The sequence below is a fragment of the Dermochelys coriacea genome, chromosome 11 (assembly GCF_009764565.3).
Source record: "Dermochelys coriacea isolate rDerCor1 chromosome 11, rDerCor1.pri.v4, whole genome shotgun sequence".
Lineage (NCBI taxonomy): Eukaryota > Metazoa > Chordata > Testudines > Dermochelyidae > Dermochelys > Dermochelys coriacea.
Window position 1 is genome coordinate 1,611,871 of NC_050078.2, and position 17,683 is coordinate 1,629,553.

Here is a 17,683-nt window from a genome sequence, read left to right on the forward strand (position 1 = left end):
CAGGAGAGCTCAGAGCAGGCGGCCAGCCCCAGGCGCCGGGCAGCAGCAGCGGGGCGCACGGCAGCACCTGCCCGGCACACGGCCACCTTTACGCACTGGATGGCGACCCCCCTGGGGCACGGCGAGCGCCCCGGCCGAGCCTGAGGGGCTCCCGGGCTGAGGACCCCCCTGTCGCCGGCCTCCCCTCCCCGGCGGAGCTGCCCAGCGTCCCCGCTGTCCCCGGACTTCCCTGCCATGAAGCTGGCCCGGCTCCTGATGCTCCTGAGCGGGTGCGCGCTGCTGCTGGCCCCGGCGGTGCGGGGGTGCGGGCCGGGCCGGGTGGTGGGCAGCCGCCGGCGGCCCCCCAGGAAACTCATCCCGCTGGCTTACAAGCAGTTCAGCCCCAACGTGCCCGAGAAAACTCTGGGCGCCAGCGGCAGGTACGAGGGCAAGATCGCCCGGAACTCGGAGCGCTTTAAGGAGCTGACCCCCAACTACAACCCCGACATCATCTTCAAGGACGAAGAGAACACGGGAGCCGACCGCCTCATGACCCAGGTACGGGCCCAGCCCCTCCCCGGGCCATGCCAGGCTCCTGAGCCCTCTGCGCTCTGCAGTCCTTCCTCTCCGGGGCAGCCCTGTTCTCTTCCCCCCCGCCCCCGCGGGTCCTGCCCTGATCCCTGCTCCAGCCATGCCGGGCTCCGGGGGACATTCCACATCCTGTCCGGGAGCCCCGGCTCAGGTGCTGGGAGGGAGGGAGGCCTGGAAGTGCCCCGCCGTGCGGGCTAGAGCAATGGCCCGAGCAGATGCTTCCTCCCCGGATAGCTGCCCGCTGCGGTGACCCTCTGCTGCCGGCACCTGCCCTCCCGCGGGGCCCCTCTCCAGCCGGATCTCTGGTGCGCGGCGGGGGTCTCCTCTGTTCTCTCAGGTCCGGCTTCGTTTGTTTGCCCTCCGCTGCCCTCCTTCCAACGAGCCCGGGGACCTTCCCCGTGGAGTGACCGGCGGCGCGGGGCGGCAGCGCTGCAGGGGGGCCCAGGCTCTGGAGGCGGAGAGGAGCTGCGGGGATCAGGGCGCGCGGCGCGGCTCTCCCATTCACCTGCCGGGCAGCGTGCGCTCTGGGTGTCCGGCGGCGGGCCCCGCGCCCGTCAGCCCCAGTGCGAGGCGCAGGAGGTGGCGAGTTCACAGCCGGCCCCCGGCAGCCACAAGATGCTCGGGGTCACGAGGGGCTTCCCGGGCGCAAGCTGCTGCCCCAGCCCTCTAGGAAGTTCCCGTCCCTGGAGGGAGTCGGGGCGGATGCTGCGGAGGACCAGAGCGCTGGAGGGAGAGGGAGCGGGTGGGCAGTGGCACCCCCCCTGCCTGCCCCGGGAGGCCCCCAGCTGGGCAGTCCCTTGGCACTGGCTGGGGGTAGTGTTCAGTGTCTGAAATCTCCAGAGCCGTGGGACCCAGTGCTGTGGGACGGGCAGTGGAGGGTGTCTTGGACCCAGTGCTGCGGGGGGGGGGGCAGTGGAGGGTGTCTGGGACCCAGTGCTGCAGCGGGGGGCAGGGGTCAGTGTCTAGGACCCAGTGCTGGGGGTCAGTGGAGTCTGCCTGGGCCCCAGTGCTGGGGAGGCAGAGCTGCTGGGGGTTGTGGTGCTGTGCCAAAGCAATGTAGAGAGCCTTCTCGGGCTGTAGAGGGACCAGGAAAGGGGGATGGCTGGCGTGACCTTTGTCAGGGCCCACAGCACAGATTGATCCTTGACTGCTCAGTGGTCAGGTCCTCTGTCCCCTCGGCTAGGGTCTGAGACCACAGCTGGGTCCCTGCTGGCGCTGCCCGCTGGGGACTGAGTGGAGCAGGTGGATGCGTGGGCTCCACAGGGCTGTAGGAGCCGCTTGTTGGCATGAGTGACTTGGACCCACGGGGAGCAGAGCAGGAGCTGGTCGCTGGCAGCTTCCCACGAAGGCTCTGGGCACATGTGGGTGCCCAGCTCTGCGGCGAGGCAGGCCCCTTCAATCAGGGCTTTAGAATGGGGTGAGGAGGGGAGGGCTCAGGTGTGACTGCCATGGGCATGACACTGAGCACTGCGCCCCCCCCCCCAGCCTCTGTCCAGGGGCTGAGGACCTGGGATGGCAGCAGAGGTGGGGGCAGTGGCCTTTCAGGGCTCCGCCCGCGTGACCGGCCGGCATTGCCCAGGGCGGCAAAGCAGAACCTTGCGCTCTTCACTGTGGGGGGTTAATGAGAGTCGCCAAGCAGGTACAGCCTTCACTCAGAGCAGGCAGCTCGCTGCGCAGCGTTGGCCAAGCCCTATCCCACTCCGTGCCTCAGTTTCCCCTGCCTCTGGGAGCTGGGCGGTTGCTGGTGGGGGGTTGGTTGATGTCCGGGGTGAGTGTTTGGAAGTTTCTGACCCTAGCCAGGCGTGGCCGTGTCTAACATAGGGGACAATGGCCTGTCGTAAATTCCACCTGGAAGCCAGCAGAGGCGGCCTGGGACAGGGGAGGGTGGCTCCGGGACGAAGGTTACCCTGTGTTTCGGTGTGGGCAAGGAGAATGCCTGCGGCTTTCAGGAATGCAGATAAGGAGCTTGGTCCCAGCCCTCTGCGCTGATTTACAGCCCAGGTGAATTTCCCAGCAGAGACTCTGGGTCCCAGGGCTGGAGGCAGGCGCGGGCCGCGATGGGCCCGTGGGTTCCTGGCTGGCGGGGGAATGACTAGTCTGCCCTGGGCTGAGCACAGGAGGCTGTGAAGCCAGAGGTTCGGTAGACTCCGGCCTTGGTGTGTGTGAGGACAGGAGAACTCCAGGAAGTGAGTGTCCGGCAGTCTGACATCACTGGAGACTGGATAGGTGCCGCGCGGGACAGACCCCTGCCCTCCAAGCTGCTCCTGCCTGACCTGCTTGGACCTCCGCTGAGTCTGCCAGCCAGGGGCAGTTAGTGCCAGCTGGGATGTGGGCTGGGAGCCCAAAGCACTTCACAGCTAGTAATGATTGTCACATGGGTCATTAATGCCAGTTGCTGGATCAGAGCCGGCACCCCCTAGGGGGGACAGGCCCCGTGTCCCATTCCCTGTCCCCCTGAGCCAGCCAGTCCCTGCCCTGGGGCCAGATCGGAGCCAGCGCCCCCTAGAGGGGAAAGGTCCAGTGCCCCATTCCACCCCCTTCCCTCCTCCCCCCGAGCCAGCCAGTCTTCTGCTCTGGAGCTTGATCACAGCCGGCGTCCCCTAGAGGGGACAGGCCCCATGTCCCAACTGTGAGCCCTATTTCTGTCTCTCGCTGCATCAGGCAGGGCAGAACCGGTCCCAAGTAATCCCAGGGTGTCACTCTTCTCGCCGTGTGTGTGGAGTGGCCAGCCCAATGGGGCCTTGACCAGAGCCTCTCGGCACCCCACAGCCCAGACGTTACATCTGAAAGTGCCCTGCTGCCCTGGGGGCTGGGCGCCCGCTGGTCTGGCCCTGCAGGGAGCCCAGAGGCCAAAATGTAGGGACACCTGGCTGGGGGAGCAGGGGGCTGCCAGCCAATCGCACCAGGACTCCCAGCACCCTCAGGGCAGCAGCCTTCCCAGTGCCCCCTGCGGGGGAGGGCGAAGGGAGAGATGCCCTTAGGGCCCCAGGCGGCTTGAGGTGCAGGCTCCACGCTGCCGGGACGGCTGGGAGGGGACAGGACCCACTCCTATGCAACCCCTCTCCCTCGCCTCACTGGCTTTTACTGCTGTTGACTCACCTCAGAACCTGTTTTCCCCAAGTCCAAGGGTCTGTGTGGTGCTGGGAGATGCTGGGGGGGGGGAGGGCTGCTCCCCGCCTCCCCTTATCGGTTCATCTGCCTCAAGAATCTGCGTCTGTTTGCTCTGTGCTGGGCCTGCCGGCAGGCGCTGAGAGAAGGCCCCACCTTCCCCTCCCACGGAGCCAGCCCCTCTCCACCCTCGCTGGGCAGAGGAATTTATCAGGTGCCCCCCCCCCCCATGGTGCCCTATGGGCCAGCCTCATTGCCCAGCCCCACTGGCCTGCAGACTCAGTGTGCTGCCCCCTCCCGGGGGGCTCCTCACCCCCCATCCTGCATCGTGGGGCTGGCAGTCCCTGGGCAGGCTGCCCTGCTGAGGAAATGCCACTGACACTCCCCCCCAACACGGGCATGGCAGGGCCTTGGTCCCCATCCAGGGTGGGGCTGCTGGCTGCTCTCCATGTGTGTGTGGTGTGGGGGGCTCAGCCTGGCCCTGCCACTCAGGGCTCCCACTGGGAGTGGGTCCTGCCTGGCCTTGATTGTGAGTGACTCCGTTGGGAGCTGAAGGTGCCAAGCGGGTACAGCATATGAGCCTGGTGCCAAACGCCCTGTGAGCAGGATCACCCTAGGGGAGGGGACTCCCCCTCCAAGGCCCCGTTCAGCCCTCGGCGTCTGCTGGGGCCATCAAGCTTGGCACAGGCGCCCGGCCCACTCAGAACTCAGCTGGGAGCCCTGAGCAGCTGGGCACGACCACGGGTCAGTGCTGACTGGCTGGTTCTGGTTCTTCGCCCTGGGAGAGCTGGTCCTTCATAGTGAGTGAGCCTGCTTACCTGCCATTTGGGCCGGGGTCTCTCCAGGCATCTCCGAGCCGTGCTCTCCCTCTGGCCTCCCCCTCCAGCTCTCCGAGGTCTGGAACTGCAGGGGCTGCAAACCCGAGACAGGGCGTTGGATGACACTCCTGCCTGAAACCAACTGCTGTGTGAAGGGCACCAGCCCCTCTGAGAGCCCAGGGCACCTGCTTAGGCCAGCAGCCTGTCTCCAGCAGTGGCCCACAGCCAATGGCTCAGGGGACAGCGTTACCCTCCCCCCACCTGTAATGTCCCTGGCTGGCTGTGCAGAATGGGAGGGCAGAACATCCTGCAGCGTGAGACTGGATCCATCCTGTCGCTCATGTCCTTAGCATGCAGAGCTACTCACACGCTGCACAGTCATGACATTGCCCTCGCCGGCTCCCTCTTGTGGCAGAGAGTTCCACAGGCCAACTGGGCACTGTGACTCCCCTCCCAGTGGTTTCCTCGGGTGGCTGCTCACGGCACTGAGTGGGTTCTTGCTGTGCCCTTCCCAGCCATCACCACCCCAGGCAGTGATGGAAGCACCTGGCAGCCCTGCTTCAGTCCTGAGCCTGTCTCTGTGGCCAGCTCTGTGTGCCAGTCTCTGGGATCTCTCCCTCTCTCTCCCCGTCATGATCTGAGTAGGTGGCTGCCACCTGTTGCCATGGCGGTGGCCTGGGCTGGGGGGGGGCAGCCAGCTCTGCTCCCACTGAAGACTGGGCAACAGGCCAAGGCAGATCCCAGACTACATGTAGCCATGTGGACGCTGGCCAGGCTGCAGGGTGCCCCCTGGTACAGGGCATCCGGGCATGGAAGGATTTCTGTCTCCTCCGCCCTTTGGGTACCTTTGCCCCCTCCCCACGATGGGGTGTACCTGAGCTGCGCTGCCCTGGCCATGCCCTGCTTTCTGAGCTCGAGGCAGCCCGGTGCCGGGGAGCATCCCGTGCCCTTAAGGGGGGCGCCTGGCTGCGATCCGGCCCCGTCCCCAGGCCCTCGGCTCTGGGGCCTCTCTGGCACTGCAGTGACACCTGCTGGCCACAGCTGGGAATGGCAGAGCAGCCCTTCGCTCCAGCCACAGGGATCTTCCCAGCTGCCCCCTGCATGCCCCCTCCCTGGCATGTGCCCACACACAGGGCCTGGGTGGCCGGGAGCAGCCCTGGGCTGGGGTGGGACAGGTTTGCTCCCTGGCCAGTGGCCGAAGCGAAAGCAGCTGGGGTCTGAGCCCCCTTCCCCTGAAGCCTGCCCTGTGCAGCCATGTCCCTGTGGCCTGGGACAGTGTGCCCCACGGATGGGGAAGTGCAATGCAGGGGGAGCACCTGGGGCTGGGCCAGGGGGCTGGGGAGGATTCCAGGTGATGCTAAACTGTGAGGAGCTGAGAATCCCATGGGGGACCCAGCAATCAGCAAGGATCTTTCTGCCCATGCAGCACCTAGCACGGGGAGTCCTGGCCCGTGACTCAGCTCCTCGGAGTGAGGGTCCTATGCAGCCAGGAGAAGGGGGAAATAACCTGATGGCCAGATTTGCACTGGGAGGAAGGGCTGAGAGAGGGGCAGGGAACAGGCCAGGAGCTTGCAGGGGATCTGTAAGCACAGGGGGCCTGGGCATGGTGGGGGCAGCTCTAATCCGCCGGGAAGAGGTGAACATGCTGTGTGTGCAGGCTTGGCAGGCCCATATGGGCTCCAGTTACTCCAGCTTTGCTGGGCCCCACCCACTCCCATTGCGCAGTTAGGGGACCCCCTGAGCTCAGGGTCCTGCTGCAATTGTTCCCCCCTTTTCCTCTCGTCTATCCTGTGGATGTGTTTCTGTCTGTTCATCCCAGAGGAGCCGCTCCAAGGATGGGGCGGGAGGGAGGAAAGGAACAGCTGGGCTGGGGGCCATGTGCAGACTGAGCTGGGGCTATGGGGCTGCACGCTGGGGGGGGGTCATGTGGCATGACCAGGGGTGATGGGATGAGGCTGGGGAGGGGCATCCTGGCCAGATGTTGTCTGCCTAGGGAAGGGGTCGGGTCGGAGAGAGCGCAGTTACAGCACGTGATGCCCTGGGCCCAGGGGGGCAGCCCTGCCTGATGTTGGGGTTTATGGGAGCCACCGCATGAGCGCCCCCTTCCTGGGAAGATGTCTGGTGCAGCTTGGGCGGCGGGGAGTGGGGAGCAGGGCTGCTGTGGGCCCACGAGGCAGAACAGCCTCCCCCTCCTGACGGGTGCTGTGAGCTGGAGTCAAACCAGTGCCAGGGGGGCCAGGCCCATCCCTGCCTGGCTGCAGAACTGAGGGGGCCCCGTGCCAGCCTCTGCACCTGGCCAAGAGGGGTGTCTCTGGGGCTGGCTGGGCTGCATAGCCAGGGGGCTGAGGGGGACGCAGTGGCCCCGCTCCCAGTCAGTCTGGTGGCACCCATGCCGTGGTGCCATGTGCCTGAGCAGCAAAGGGGAGGTGGTCATGGGGACAACTCCCCCGGCCCCCCATGAATGGTCTTTGTCAAATTCCTTCCCTGTCTTATCTCTGGCTGGCCCAGACACTGAGACTGTACCCGGCGGTTGGGGAGCCCGCAGCAGGGGGGTGGGGGGAGGGCAGAGAGGAACCTCTCTGGGGAAAAGGCCCCCTTCCCCCACCCCCTCCCTCTGCATCCCAGCCCCCCCCCAGGCCCACTGCATCAGGAAGGGCCCCCTAGCACTGTGGCCCCTCCTCACATTGCAGACTTTGCCTGTGACCCACCCTAGACCTGTGGCTGGGGAGCCCCCTGCCCATACCTCCCATCACGGCACTGACCCCATCTGCCCCTCCAGCAAACTCCCTTCTGCCTTTCCTGGGCCCTTCCCAGACCAAGGGAGGAGTCATGGCCAGAGCAGCCGTAGGGTGGGGCCTCCTGGTTTGGGAGGGGCAGGGGGTGCCTGGGAGAGCCCCGGGGAGAGAACTCAGTGCCAGGCTCTGAATGCCCAACCTGAGGCACCAGCTGGAGCCGGCGGTGATGCCCTGTCCAGCCTTTCCCCACTGGGGACCCATGAGCTGGGTTCGGATCTTCCTGAGCTCACAACTGATGTGAGAGTAGAAGCCTCAGCTGCGGTCCTGGGGGCTGGCTTAGAATGTCTCACAATTATCATCACATGGCTATTCTTCACCCTCCATCTTCCTGTGGGGCAGCCCAGGGCTGGGCTAGCAGGGGGCTGTGGCTCAGGAGTGAGGGGCACCAGCAGAGCTGCGGATGGGGGTGCCCAGGGCTGGGTTAGCAGGGGCTGTGGGTCAGGGGCACTGGCAGAGCTGCGGACGGGGGTGCCCAGGGCTGGGCTAGCAGGGGCTGTGGGTTGGGAGTGAGGGGCACCGGCAGAGCTGGGGGGAGCCCAGGGCCGGGCTAGCAGGGGCTGTGGGTTGGGAGTGAGGGGCACCGGCAGAGCTGGGGGGAGGATGGTGGTGTGGGCCAGGTTTGGTTGTGGTCACCAAGCAGAGATTTCTGGGCTGAGAGCTGCGCCGTGCTAATGTGTGTCAGTTTCTTTGATCTCCCTGCCCCCCCGCATCTCCCTGGCCCTTAGGGCTGCCTCAGGTCTGGCGAGTTGGGGGTTTCTTGTGCCACTGATATTGGCGCCAGCGGTTCAGGGATGACAGACCAAGCCCCCCCCCCCCATGTCACCCAGTTGGACTGAGCCCCAGCCCTCCCAGTTCTCAACCTGGGTTCTGGGGGTGCATCTGTCTCCAAAACCTTCCTTGCGCTGATCCCTGTTCAGGGTGGGAGCCCGGGGCTCCGGGTGCCTGGGGGAGGGGCGGCAGTGGGGGAGGGGGATACAGAGGGCTCGGACACGGGGCTATGGGCTGGAACCAAAGTCACACCCTCAGGCTGTAGAACCAGCAGGAGCATGTTCCTCCCCCCCCACAGGTTGGGTTGGGGGCTGCCCTGGGGCCGCGTTTCCCTGGGGCTCGGGGGCTGGAGGAGGGGCTGTCCTGGGGCAGAGGGTGGGGAAGGGCTGTCCCTGGGGTCTGCGGTGCCCATGTTTGGGATGGTTTTTTGCTGGGGGCTCTGATCCGACCAGGAGACTCCCTCAGATCTTAGCCATCCGTGCAGCCCCATCACGGTCCTCCTGGGGGCGCCCTCCCCCGGCTCTGCAGGGCACCTGGTCTGGGGAGGAGCAAATCCACCCTGGCTACTGGGGGAGCAGCTGGAGAGTGTCTCCAGCCTCCCCCTCCCCCAGCACTGGGGCAGTGAAAGTGAGAACCGCCCCCATGGGGGCTGGGAGGGGGCTGTGGGGTTTGGTTCTAACCCCCCAGGCTATCAGTGACCCAACAGCGCTGCCAGCTGCCTGGAGGCCGGGGTGAGGGTCTGCGAGTCTCAGCCCAGTGCCCCATGGGTCAGTGCCCACCTCACCAAACCCATGGGCACCAGCTGGGCCCCTCATGCCAGGCCCAGAAGAGGGCTGCCCAGACTGTGCCAGGGCCCTCGCGGGGCAGGTGTGAGGGGGAAGTGACTGCAGGGCTCAGCGACCAGCTCCTGCCGACGCTGTCGCTCCCCGTGTGGGCCCTGGCCCTGCCGGTCGGGGAAGGGGTCTGCCAGCCTCGCCCCCCGTGGATGGGGAAGCGATTGTCAGGGGTATGGTGTGGACGTGGCACCCCGGGGCAGTGCAGGTCTTGCCCAGAGGCTGGCCCTTTAGCAGCTCCGGGCGGTGTGTTGGCACCGGCCCAGCCCATGTGTGGGGGTGACGGGGAGGGGCGGGGAAGGCGTCTCCGTCTCTGCAGCGTTGGAGGCGACGAAAGACGCGAAGGCGTCATGGCAGGAGAGGCAAAGTACCGGCACGGCTCTGAATCTGGCCAGGAGCCAGACAGCAAAGCAGGGGCTTAAAGGGTCAGTTTGTATTGGGGCCAAAGGCTACTCGCGGCCACGGGTGGGTTGCTCGAGGCAGCAGTGAGCTGGGAAGGGGGACAGGTGTGTGCGGCTACGCCAGGTGAGTTCGGTTAACGTGAGGCACTTCAGGGAGCCCCGAAGAAGTTGGGGGGATGGGGCTGATGGCGGCAGGTGAAACAGTCCCGTGTATTCTGGGGGGGGTGTAAATGGTTCACACACCTCACGGGGGTCTGAATTCCCTGGGTCTCCCCAGGAAAGACCCGCGTCCAGTCGCTGTGTGTGGCACTGCTCACCCGTCTCCCTCGGGGCATGGCCCAGCCACAGGGGTCTCGGGAGGGTGACGAGAACGGCCTAGGGAGGCTGCTTGCTGGCTCTGGGGAGCGGCGTGGCTGCCGGCTGCAGAGTGGGGGCTGTGATGGGATGGGGAGGGGCTGGACTTACAGGGCGCAAGGGGGCAGCTTGGTGCACTCTGTGTGGAACATGGGGGATCCCCACACGCAGCAGGGGGCAGCAGACGACTGGCTTTCCAGTATGGGGCAGAGGGAGGGGGAACCCCCCGGCGGTTGGGTCCGGCTGCCCCATGTACAGCCTGTTTGGCTCCCAGCAATGTCCTGGGGGTGCAGGGTAACAGGCTGATAAACCCTAACCCCCCACTCTGTTCTGCCCCCCCCTCCGTCTTGCCCCCCTGCTTTGTCCTGCCCCCTCCATTCTGTCCTGCTCCCTGCTCTGTCCTGCCCCTCCCCCTCTGTCCTGCCCCCCACTTTGTCCTGCCTCTCCTGCCATCCTGCCCCCTGCTTTGTCCTGCCCCACTCCCCGCTCTGTGCTGTCCCCCCCGGCTCTGCACTAATTCTGCCCCCTGCCCGCAGCGCTGCAAGGACCGCCTGAACTCCCTGGCCATCTCGGTGATGAACCAGTGGCCGGGGGTGAAGCTGCGGGTGACCGAGGGCTGGGACGAGGACGGGCACCACTCGGAGGAGTCGCTGCACTACGAGGGCCGAGCCGTGGACATCACCACCTCCGACCGGGACCGCAACAAGTACGGGCTGCTGGCGCGCCTGGCCGTGGAGGCCGGCTTCGACTGGGTCTACTACGAGTCCAAGGCCCACATCCACTGCTCCGTCAAGTCAGGTGGGGCGGGCTGGGCCGGGCACTGCTCGCGCGGGTGGCCGTGGGACCCGGGAGCTGGGGGCAACTGCTTGGCTGGACCAGCCCGGCCCCACTACCCCGCAGCCCCTGGTCCCCTCCCTCACCCACCCCCACTCCAGTGCCCCCAGCGCCAAGGGCACCCACCCACCCTGCCCTCGCCCACTCCATCCCATAGCCTCCCGCCTGCCCTGCCCCATGCCCTCAGCTGTCCCACCCGCCCTGCCCCCACCAAACTCCGCCCAGCTGTCCTGCTCGCCCTGCCCCCACGCCCCCAGCTGTCCCGCCTGCCCTGCCCCCACCAAACTCCACCCAGCTGTCCCGCCCACCCTGCCCCCATGCCCCCAGCTGTCCCACCCACCTTGCCCCACACCCTTCAGCTGTCCCACCCGCCCTGCCCCCACCAAACTCCACCCAGCTGTCCTGCCCGCCCTGCCCCCACGCCTCAGCTGTCCCACCCGCCCTGCTCCCACCAAACTCCCCCCAGCTGTCCCACTTGCCTTGCCCCCATGCCCCAGCTGTGCCACCCGCCCTGCCCCCACACCCCCAGCTGTCCCACCCACCCTTCACCCACTAAACTCCCCCCAGCTGTCCCACCTGCCCTGCCCCCACCAAACTCCGCCCAGCTGTTCCATCACTCTGCCTGCCCTGCACCCGCTCCCCCACCATGCTGTCCTACCCAGCGTACCCTTGCCCTAGGCTCCAACCCCCCTTAGCCCCCCTCGCCACCATCCCATCCCCTCCTGAACCCCCCCATCCAGCGCCATCTCCCCCACACATTCCACCTCAGGCTCTGCTCACGTCCCTGCCCCCACTTCCTCTGCCCAAACATCAGAGCCACATGGCACCTCACCTGCCCCCCATCTTTGAGTCTCCCCCATCCCGACTCTCCTGCTCCCCCTCCCCATCCTGTGCAGGGAAGACAGCAGCTCCATGGCCGTGGGGAGATGGGAGGCAGGGGCTGGTTGCTCTGGGGTGAGAACGAACAGCTCGGGGTAGAGCTCAGACACAGCATCTTGAAACATCCCAGCTTGGCAATGTTGCTCAGGGGGACCCCAGGGCTGGGCTAGCAGGGGCAGCAGGTCAGGAGTGAGGGGCACTAGCAAGGCTGGGGGGAGCCTGGGGCTGGGCTAGCAGGGGCTCCGGGTCGGGAGTGAGGGGTCAGGCTGTGTTTGGGATTGAGGCTTCATCACCTGCTTTGCCTGTTGTTGTTGGCTTGGGGTGCGAGCGCCCGTCCCACCCAGACATGAGCGCACAGGACTGGGGGGCCCTGCTGGGTCCCTGCGCCCAGCTCCCTGCTCTCGTGGGATCCCTGCCCCTGCTGTGTGAGGGCTGCTGGGGCTCCCCGCCACTGGGGCTGGGCTGGGGGGACCCTCACTCCGGCGTGACTCGGGGTGAATTCTGGGCAGGAGCAGATTCTCCTGTCGAATCCTCGCCGGGAGCCTGTCCCTGAGCCCTGAGGGCCTGGGCACGGCGCAGCTGCCTGGCCACAGGACCCGCCCGGGCGGCAGGGCCAGGGCCTGGCGCCTGCTCCCCAGGCCCTGCCATCGGCGCCCAGGGAGAGGCAGCCCTGCGGGCAGCGAGGGGTCTGTGGTGCATGGTGCGCAGTTCCGATTCCTCCCAGCAGGGGGCAGCGAGACCCCCGGATAATTCCCATCCCGCAGCACCCCCGGGACGTGCCCCACGAGAGGAGGCGGGTTCGGGCCGAGCGGGCGGGCGTTGACCATGGCCTCTTCTCGCTGTGCTTTGCCCAGTAGCGTGATGGGAGGCGCCCTGGGCACGCCCAGCCTCGGGGCTCTGGCCGCTGGGCAGGAAGCGTTTGCTAGGCCCCGGCTCCCCCCGCGCGGGGCCCGTCCTGATGCCTTGGCCTGGATCCATCAGCCTCACCTGCTCGGACACAGCCTGACCAGCTGCCCCGGCCCAGGCCAGGATGGGCGCGACCGGGACCAGGAGCGAGCCGTGCTGGAGAGAGGACAGAACGGGGCAGGGCCCCCGGACAATGGAGGGAGCTGGCACCTGGGCACCAAGTGGCCCTGGCCAGGGAGCTCCAGCGTGCGGCTGCTGCGCCCCGGGCTCCAGGCCTCCTGCCACCATCTTTGGGGACCCCCCCCCGTGTCTGCCACGCCACTGGGAGCACGTGGTGCGTGGCTGGGACCGGGCGCGGGCTGCGAGGAGGCTGCTCCCCATCCTCAGCTCCGCACATCGGGGGCAGCTGGCCTGCCCCATGCCGGGGAATAAACCCATTTTATTTTTATACCGTGGCCACGGGGACCCTTCTGTGTATCGTGCCCACCCCCGCCATCCCCACACCTGTTCATTCCCCCTGCCTGCCCCGAATACCCCCCATCATCTCCCCTCTGCCCCGCCCCGAATGCCTGCCCTCCATGTCTGCCCCAGTGACCCCTGCTCCTCTGTGCCCCCCCCACCTGGCTCTTTTGTGCCCATCCCAATGGGCTGGGGGAGTATCTCTATCAGGCAGGATCAGGGTCGGCAGGTGGTGCCAGAGCTTGGCCTGGGCCAGTGTTAATGTGCCCAGGTTTGGGGCCCTGCCCCCAGGGACGGTCCCTGGCCAGGTCCATCCCCCTGCCTGGGCTTTCTCCCCACATTTGTTTTAAATTCTCCCCACTGGTTCCCCCCCTCTCCCCCGCTAGCACTGAGCCAGGCCAGGGAGCGTTGCTCTCTGCCTGTGGCCAGGCTCTGAGCCCCCCATGGGGCTGGTGCTGGTGCTGTGGGGCCCGGGCAGGATTGGGGGGGCTCCCAGGGGCACCTTCGGGGGCTGAATCTGCAACTGTGGGAAATAAAAGGATTTGCTTTGGAGTTTGATGCTTTTCTCAATCAGCCTCCAGCCCAGGGTGAGGCCCCAGCAACTGGGGTTAGCCCCCCCCATGGCTCCCATTCTCCCTTTGCTGGCCGGGGAGAGTGCCAGGGGGAGCCTGCCTGGGAAGGGAGCTGGAGGGGGGGGCTGCAGGTGGCAGGGGAGTGGGGGGCAGGAGGCCATATCTGGATGAGGGCATCACATGGGGGCGGGAGTTTGAGTGGGGCTGTGTGGGGCAGGGGGGCAGGAGGAGCAGGGGAGGGGCTGTGCAGGGGGACAGGAGGAGCGGCGGAGGTGTGGGTGAAAAGGAAGAGAGAAGAAGGTTGGAGGCGCTGAGGGGTGGGAGCAGGTGAGGGGCAGGTGGTGGGAAGGGAACAGGGGTGAGAGGAAGCCCTGTACATCCAGCCCTTGGACCCCCCAGTGCCCACCTGCCCACCACCCTGGGCGCCCAACCCCCTGGAGCTCAGCATGGGGGGGGGGTGGCCAGCTTGTCAGTGCTCCAGCCCCCCACTTTGGCAGGTGCTGCACAGAGGCTAGGCCAGCTCCCAGGGATGTTCCCCCCCCAAACCCTCCTGCTCCAGGCTTCCTGCCCCCTCCAGGGGTTTGGTGACTAACCCCCCCCAGCACCCGTGGGCCGGCCAGGCTTGTGGGCACAGACTGGGGCAAACTCACCCGGGGACTGGTGCTGGGGGCGCCAGCCCAGCCCAGCCCGGTAACACCCCCCTCGCCTGCCCGGGATCCAGCTGGCAGGAGCTGCAGACGGTCCCACCCCCAGCTGGCAGCCCAGTGCAGCAGGTCTGGCTCCGGCCCCCAAGCCGGGCTGGCCAGGCTGGGAGCAGCTTTCTGGCTGTGAGGGCAGATGGGTGACAGGCCCTACAGGGCCAGTGGGAGACCTGCTGACCCCCCCCACACACCCACTAGCAACAGAGCCCTACAGATTGGGGGCTCGGTTACAGCCCCAGCCCCACCCCCACCCCACGCTCAGTGCTCCTCGGGGTGCCTGGGACACCCCAGCTGGGGTGGATGCGGCTGCAGATGGGGGTGGGGGATGGGATACAAATGGAGGGTTGTGGGGGCAGGATGGGATTGTGAGCTGGGGGCGGTGGGTGGGTTATTGGGTGTTTTTGAGCTGGTGTGTGGAGGGGTGAAGGGTCCTGGGGCGCGTGGGGGGCAGTGCAGAATTACAGGAAGCGTGGGGGTAAATTGGGGGAGTTGCACTCTGGCTCTGGCTGTTGGGTTGAGGCAGGTCCCACCCCAGAGGCAGCCACATCTCAGCACTGGGGTGTGTGTGTGTCCCTGTATAAACAGACCCTACGCCCCACCCCAGAGGTGGCTGCATTGCCCGCCGGGTCAGGGACCTGCAGGGTAACCGCCCTGTCCTCTCTCGTTCCCTCTAGAGCATTCGGCGGCAGCGAAGACGGGTGGCTGCTTCCCTGCCCGGGCCCTGGCGACGCTGGAGAGTGGGGCGAGGACCCCGCTGTGGGCGCTGCGCCCGGGGCAGCGGGTGCTGGCTATGGACGAGCAGGGCCGAGCCACCTACAGCGACTTCCTGGCCTTCCTGGACAAGGCGGCGTTGGCGCCCACCACCTTCCATGTGATCGAGACCCAGGAGCCACCCCGTCGACTGGCTCTGACCCCTGCCCACTTGCTGTTCGTGGCCGAGAACTCCACGGCGCCCGCTGCCCGCTTCCAAGCCGCCTTTGCCAGCCACGTGCGGCCCGGCCACTACGTGCTGGTGGCAGAGGTGGGGATGAGCCTGCGGCCGGCCAGGGTGGTGGATGTCTCTACCCAGACAGACTTCGGGGCCTACGCCCCCCTCACCCGTCACGGGACCCTGGTGGTGGACGACGTGGTGGCCTCCTGCTTCGCCTTGGTGCAGGAGCAGCGGCTGGCGCAGCTGGCGTTCTGGCCGCTCCGGCTGTACCACAGCCTGGCGGGCGGGCACAGGACGCAGCCGGAGGGCGTGCACTGGTACTCGGGGCTGCTGTACCACCTGGGCCGGCTGCTGCTGGCCCCAGAGAGCTTCCACCCGCTGGGGACGGCCCAGTTCGAGAGCTGAGGGCTGCCGGGGAGAGGAGCCATCCACGCTCTGAATGCCGCCTGCCCTAAAAGTGGGGCCGGCTGAGCCCGCGCAGGGCCCAGCCAGAGTGGGCAGGGAGGCTGGGGCACGTCCTCCCCTGGGCCCGGATCCCGTGTGCCAGCGTGGCTGGGCACCACCACTGACAGACCCCTGTGGAGCCACCTGCCGGGGGCTGGGGGACCCGTCTCATGTCCCCAGCTGCTCCGGGAGGCCTGGACCTGTGGGGCCCAGATGCCAGTCTCCCTCCTCTGCGCTGGCGCCAGGGCTGCCCCGGCTCCCTGCCAGCCTGGGCTCTGCCAACCAGCCCAGGGCCCCGGGACAGGGGCTGCTGGGGGGGGCCCCCAGATGAATCTACATGCTGCTATTTTTGTGTGTGATGCGAGTTCCAGGGAAGGTGGTGAAGGGGGAGGGGCCAGGCGGGAGCCGCCCCCATGCTGGGGGCAATGGCGGGGGGGGGTGTGGATGTGCCCAGCACAGGGGCCGGTGGGGGGCAGGGCGCGGCGTATTGGGGTGCCCATCCCTCCCCGACGCCGCCATCGCTGGCTGTAGCCTGCAGCAGGGCGGGAGGGTGGCAGAGGAGAGATCTGAGTGCCAGAGTGGCTCTGTGCCAGCCAGGCCGCCCAGCCACCTGCGCCCCAGGGGCTGGGCTGGGCAGACACCCCCTCCCGGCAGGGCAGCCCCGTGCGCCAGGTGGAAGCAAAGTCGCTGCTGAGAACGAGCCGGTGCCCTCAGGGATGGGCCAGCTGCACGGCTTCTGAGGACAAGAGGCTGCCCAGCCAGGCCGGGGGGCCCTGGGGTGAGTGTGAGCGGGGGAGAGCACCGGGGGCTTGGGCCCCGGGGGTGGGGTTCCTGGGCACGGTGCACCGGTGGAGGGCGAGATTGTGGGCTGGGCTGGGCTGCAGAGCCGGGGAGGTGCCTCTTAGGCAGATGTGAGCATGTGTGTGTGTGTGTGTGGCGGGGGGGTTATGGGGTGGAGAGCCCCCTCCCCCAATATTACTAAAAATAGCACCAGTGCTGGCACGGGCTCTGAAATCACCCACCTCCCCCTGCCCCCACCCCATCTGTGCCATTCACGCCCACAAAACCAGGTGCCCCCCCGGGCTTTGAACTGGCTACCAGACTCCCCCCCAGGGTAAGTCATGGCTGCTCCCCTCGTGACAGGAAACTCCCCACCGCTGGCAGCACCAGCCACAGGGACCCCCCCAGCTCTAGTCAGTGGCTCAGTGTCTGTGGCTCGGCCGTGGGCCGTGTCCCCCTCCTGCCGCATCAGCCCCCGTTATTTATTTCTCTGCTCACTGTAACGGAGCTGGTGTCCCTGTGGCAGAGGCTCCGGGGGTGGGGTGTGGGGGGTTAAAGCAGAAATTATTTAAAGATTATTGTAAAGCCGGCGTGGCTGGCGCCCGTTGGCCGGAGCGGGCCGCAACCCGCATGTCTCTTCACTGGAGGGTGATTTCCCGGTCGGGGACAAGGCCAATAAACCGATGGACTCACGGATGCTCCACGCGTCTCTGTGCTTTCGAGCCAAGCTCAGGGCAAAGGCCCGCAAGCCGCCGTGCCCTGCCCCGACCCCGGCCAGGAGCCTCCCTGGCCACGCAGGACATAGCGGGAAATGCGGCCAGCTCTGGAGCGGAGCACAGCGCCCCCCCACCAGCACACGACACTCTTGAAAACGCTCCATGGAAATCCCGGGGTGGGGGGCTGGGGGTCACGTCCCTGGGAACGGGCCACGCAGGAGAAAAGCTAGGGGGCCAGTCATGCCCACGGGTGGCAGGAGGTGGAGGGCCCAGGGCTCTGGCAGCTGGCTCCCCTGCTGGCATAGGGGCCGGGGCACCGGGGGCAGCCTTGACTCACTTGCCCGGGAGTCTCCCACCCCGCTCCTGGCCTGGCCCCCGCTGTGCCCTGAGAGCCCATATAAAGCCGCCCCGGCAGTGCTGCTGCAGGGCCAGCAGGGGGCGCTGCCCTATAGCAAATGCGCCAGGGGCCGGGAAGCTGGGCACCAGGCCGGGGGCCTCTTCTGCCAGGGGCGGGGGGCTTTGGCTGCGGCTCTGCCCCCCACGGGCTGCCCCAGGGCGGGGAGGGACAGGGCTGTGGGGAGACCCTGCCTGGGGAACCCGGCGTCCAGCGCCGGGCCAGGGGGACCAGGCTGGTGCTGCCCAGCCAGGCGCCCACAGCAGGGCCAGGAGCGAGGTCGGGCTCCGCCGGGTGTGGTGGGCGCAGGGGCAAGGACTTTGGATGGTGTCCAGCCTGGGGGGCCCTCCAGTCACCCCAACACGGCCCGTCCAGGAAGCAGGGCCAGGCCTCCCTGATGCCACCCCCAGCCCGGGAGTC

At 67.3% G+C, this 17,683-nt stretch overlaps 1 protein-coding gene across 1 annotated transcript; it reads left to right on the forward strand.

Annotated features, from left to right (window-relative positions):
• The first annotated feature begins 234 nt into the window (after nucleotides 1-234).
• On the forward strand, nucleotides 235-15,851 carry IHH (Indian hedgehog signaling molecule). The gene is made up of 3 exons (XM_038422016.2): nucleotides 235-537; nucleotides 10,184-10,445; nucleotides 14,673-15,851. The coding sequence occupies exons 1-3, from the start codon at nucleotides 235-237 to the stop codon at nucleotides 15,332-15,334; spliced, it is 1,227 nt and encodes a 408-aa protein (XP_038277944.1). The 3' UTR covers nucleotides 15,335-15,851.
• The last annotated feature ends 1,832 nt before the right edge of the window (nucleotides 15,852-17,683 follow it).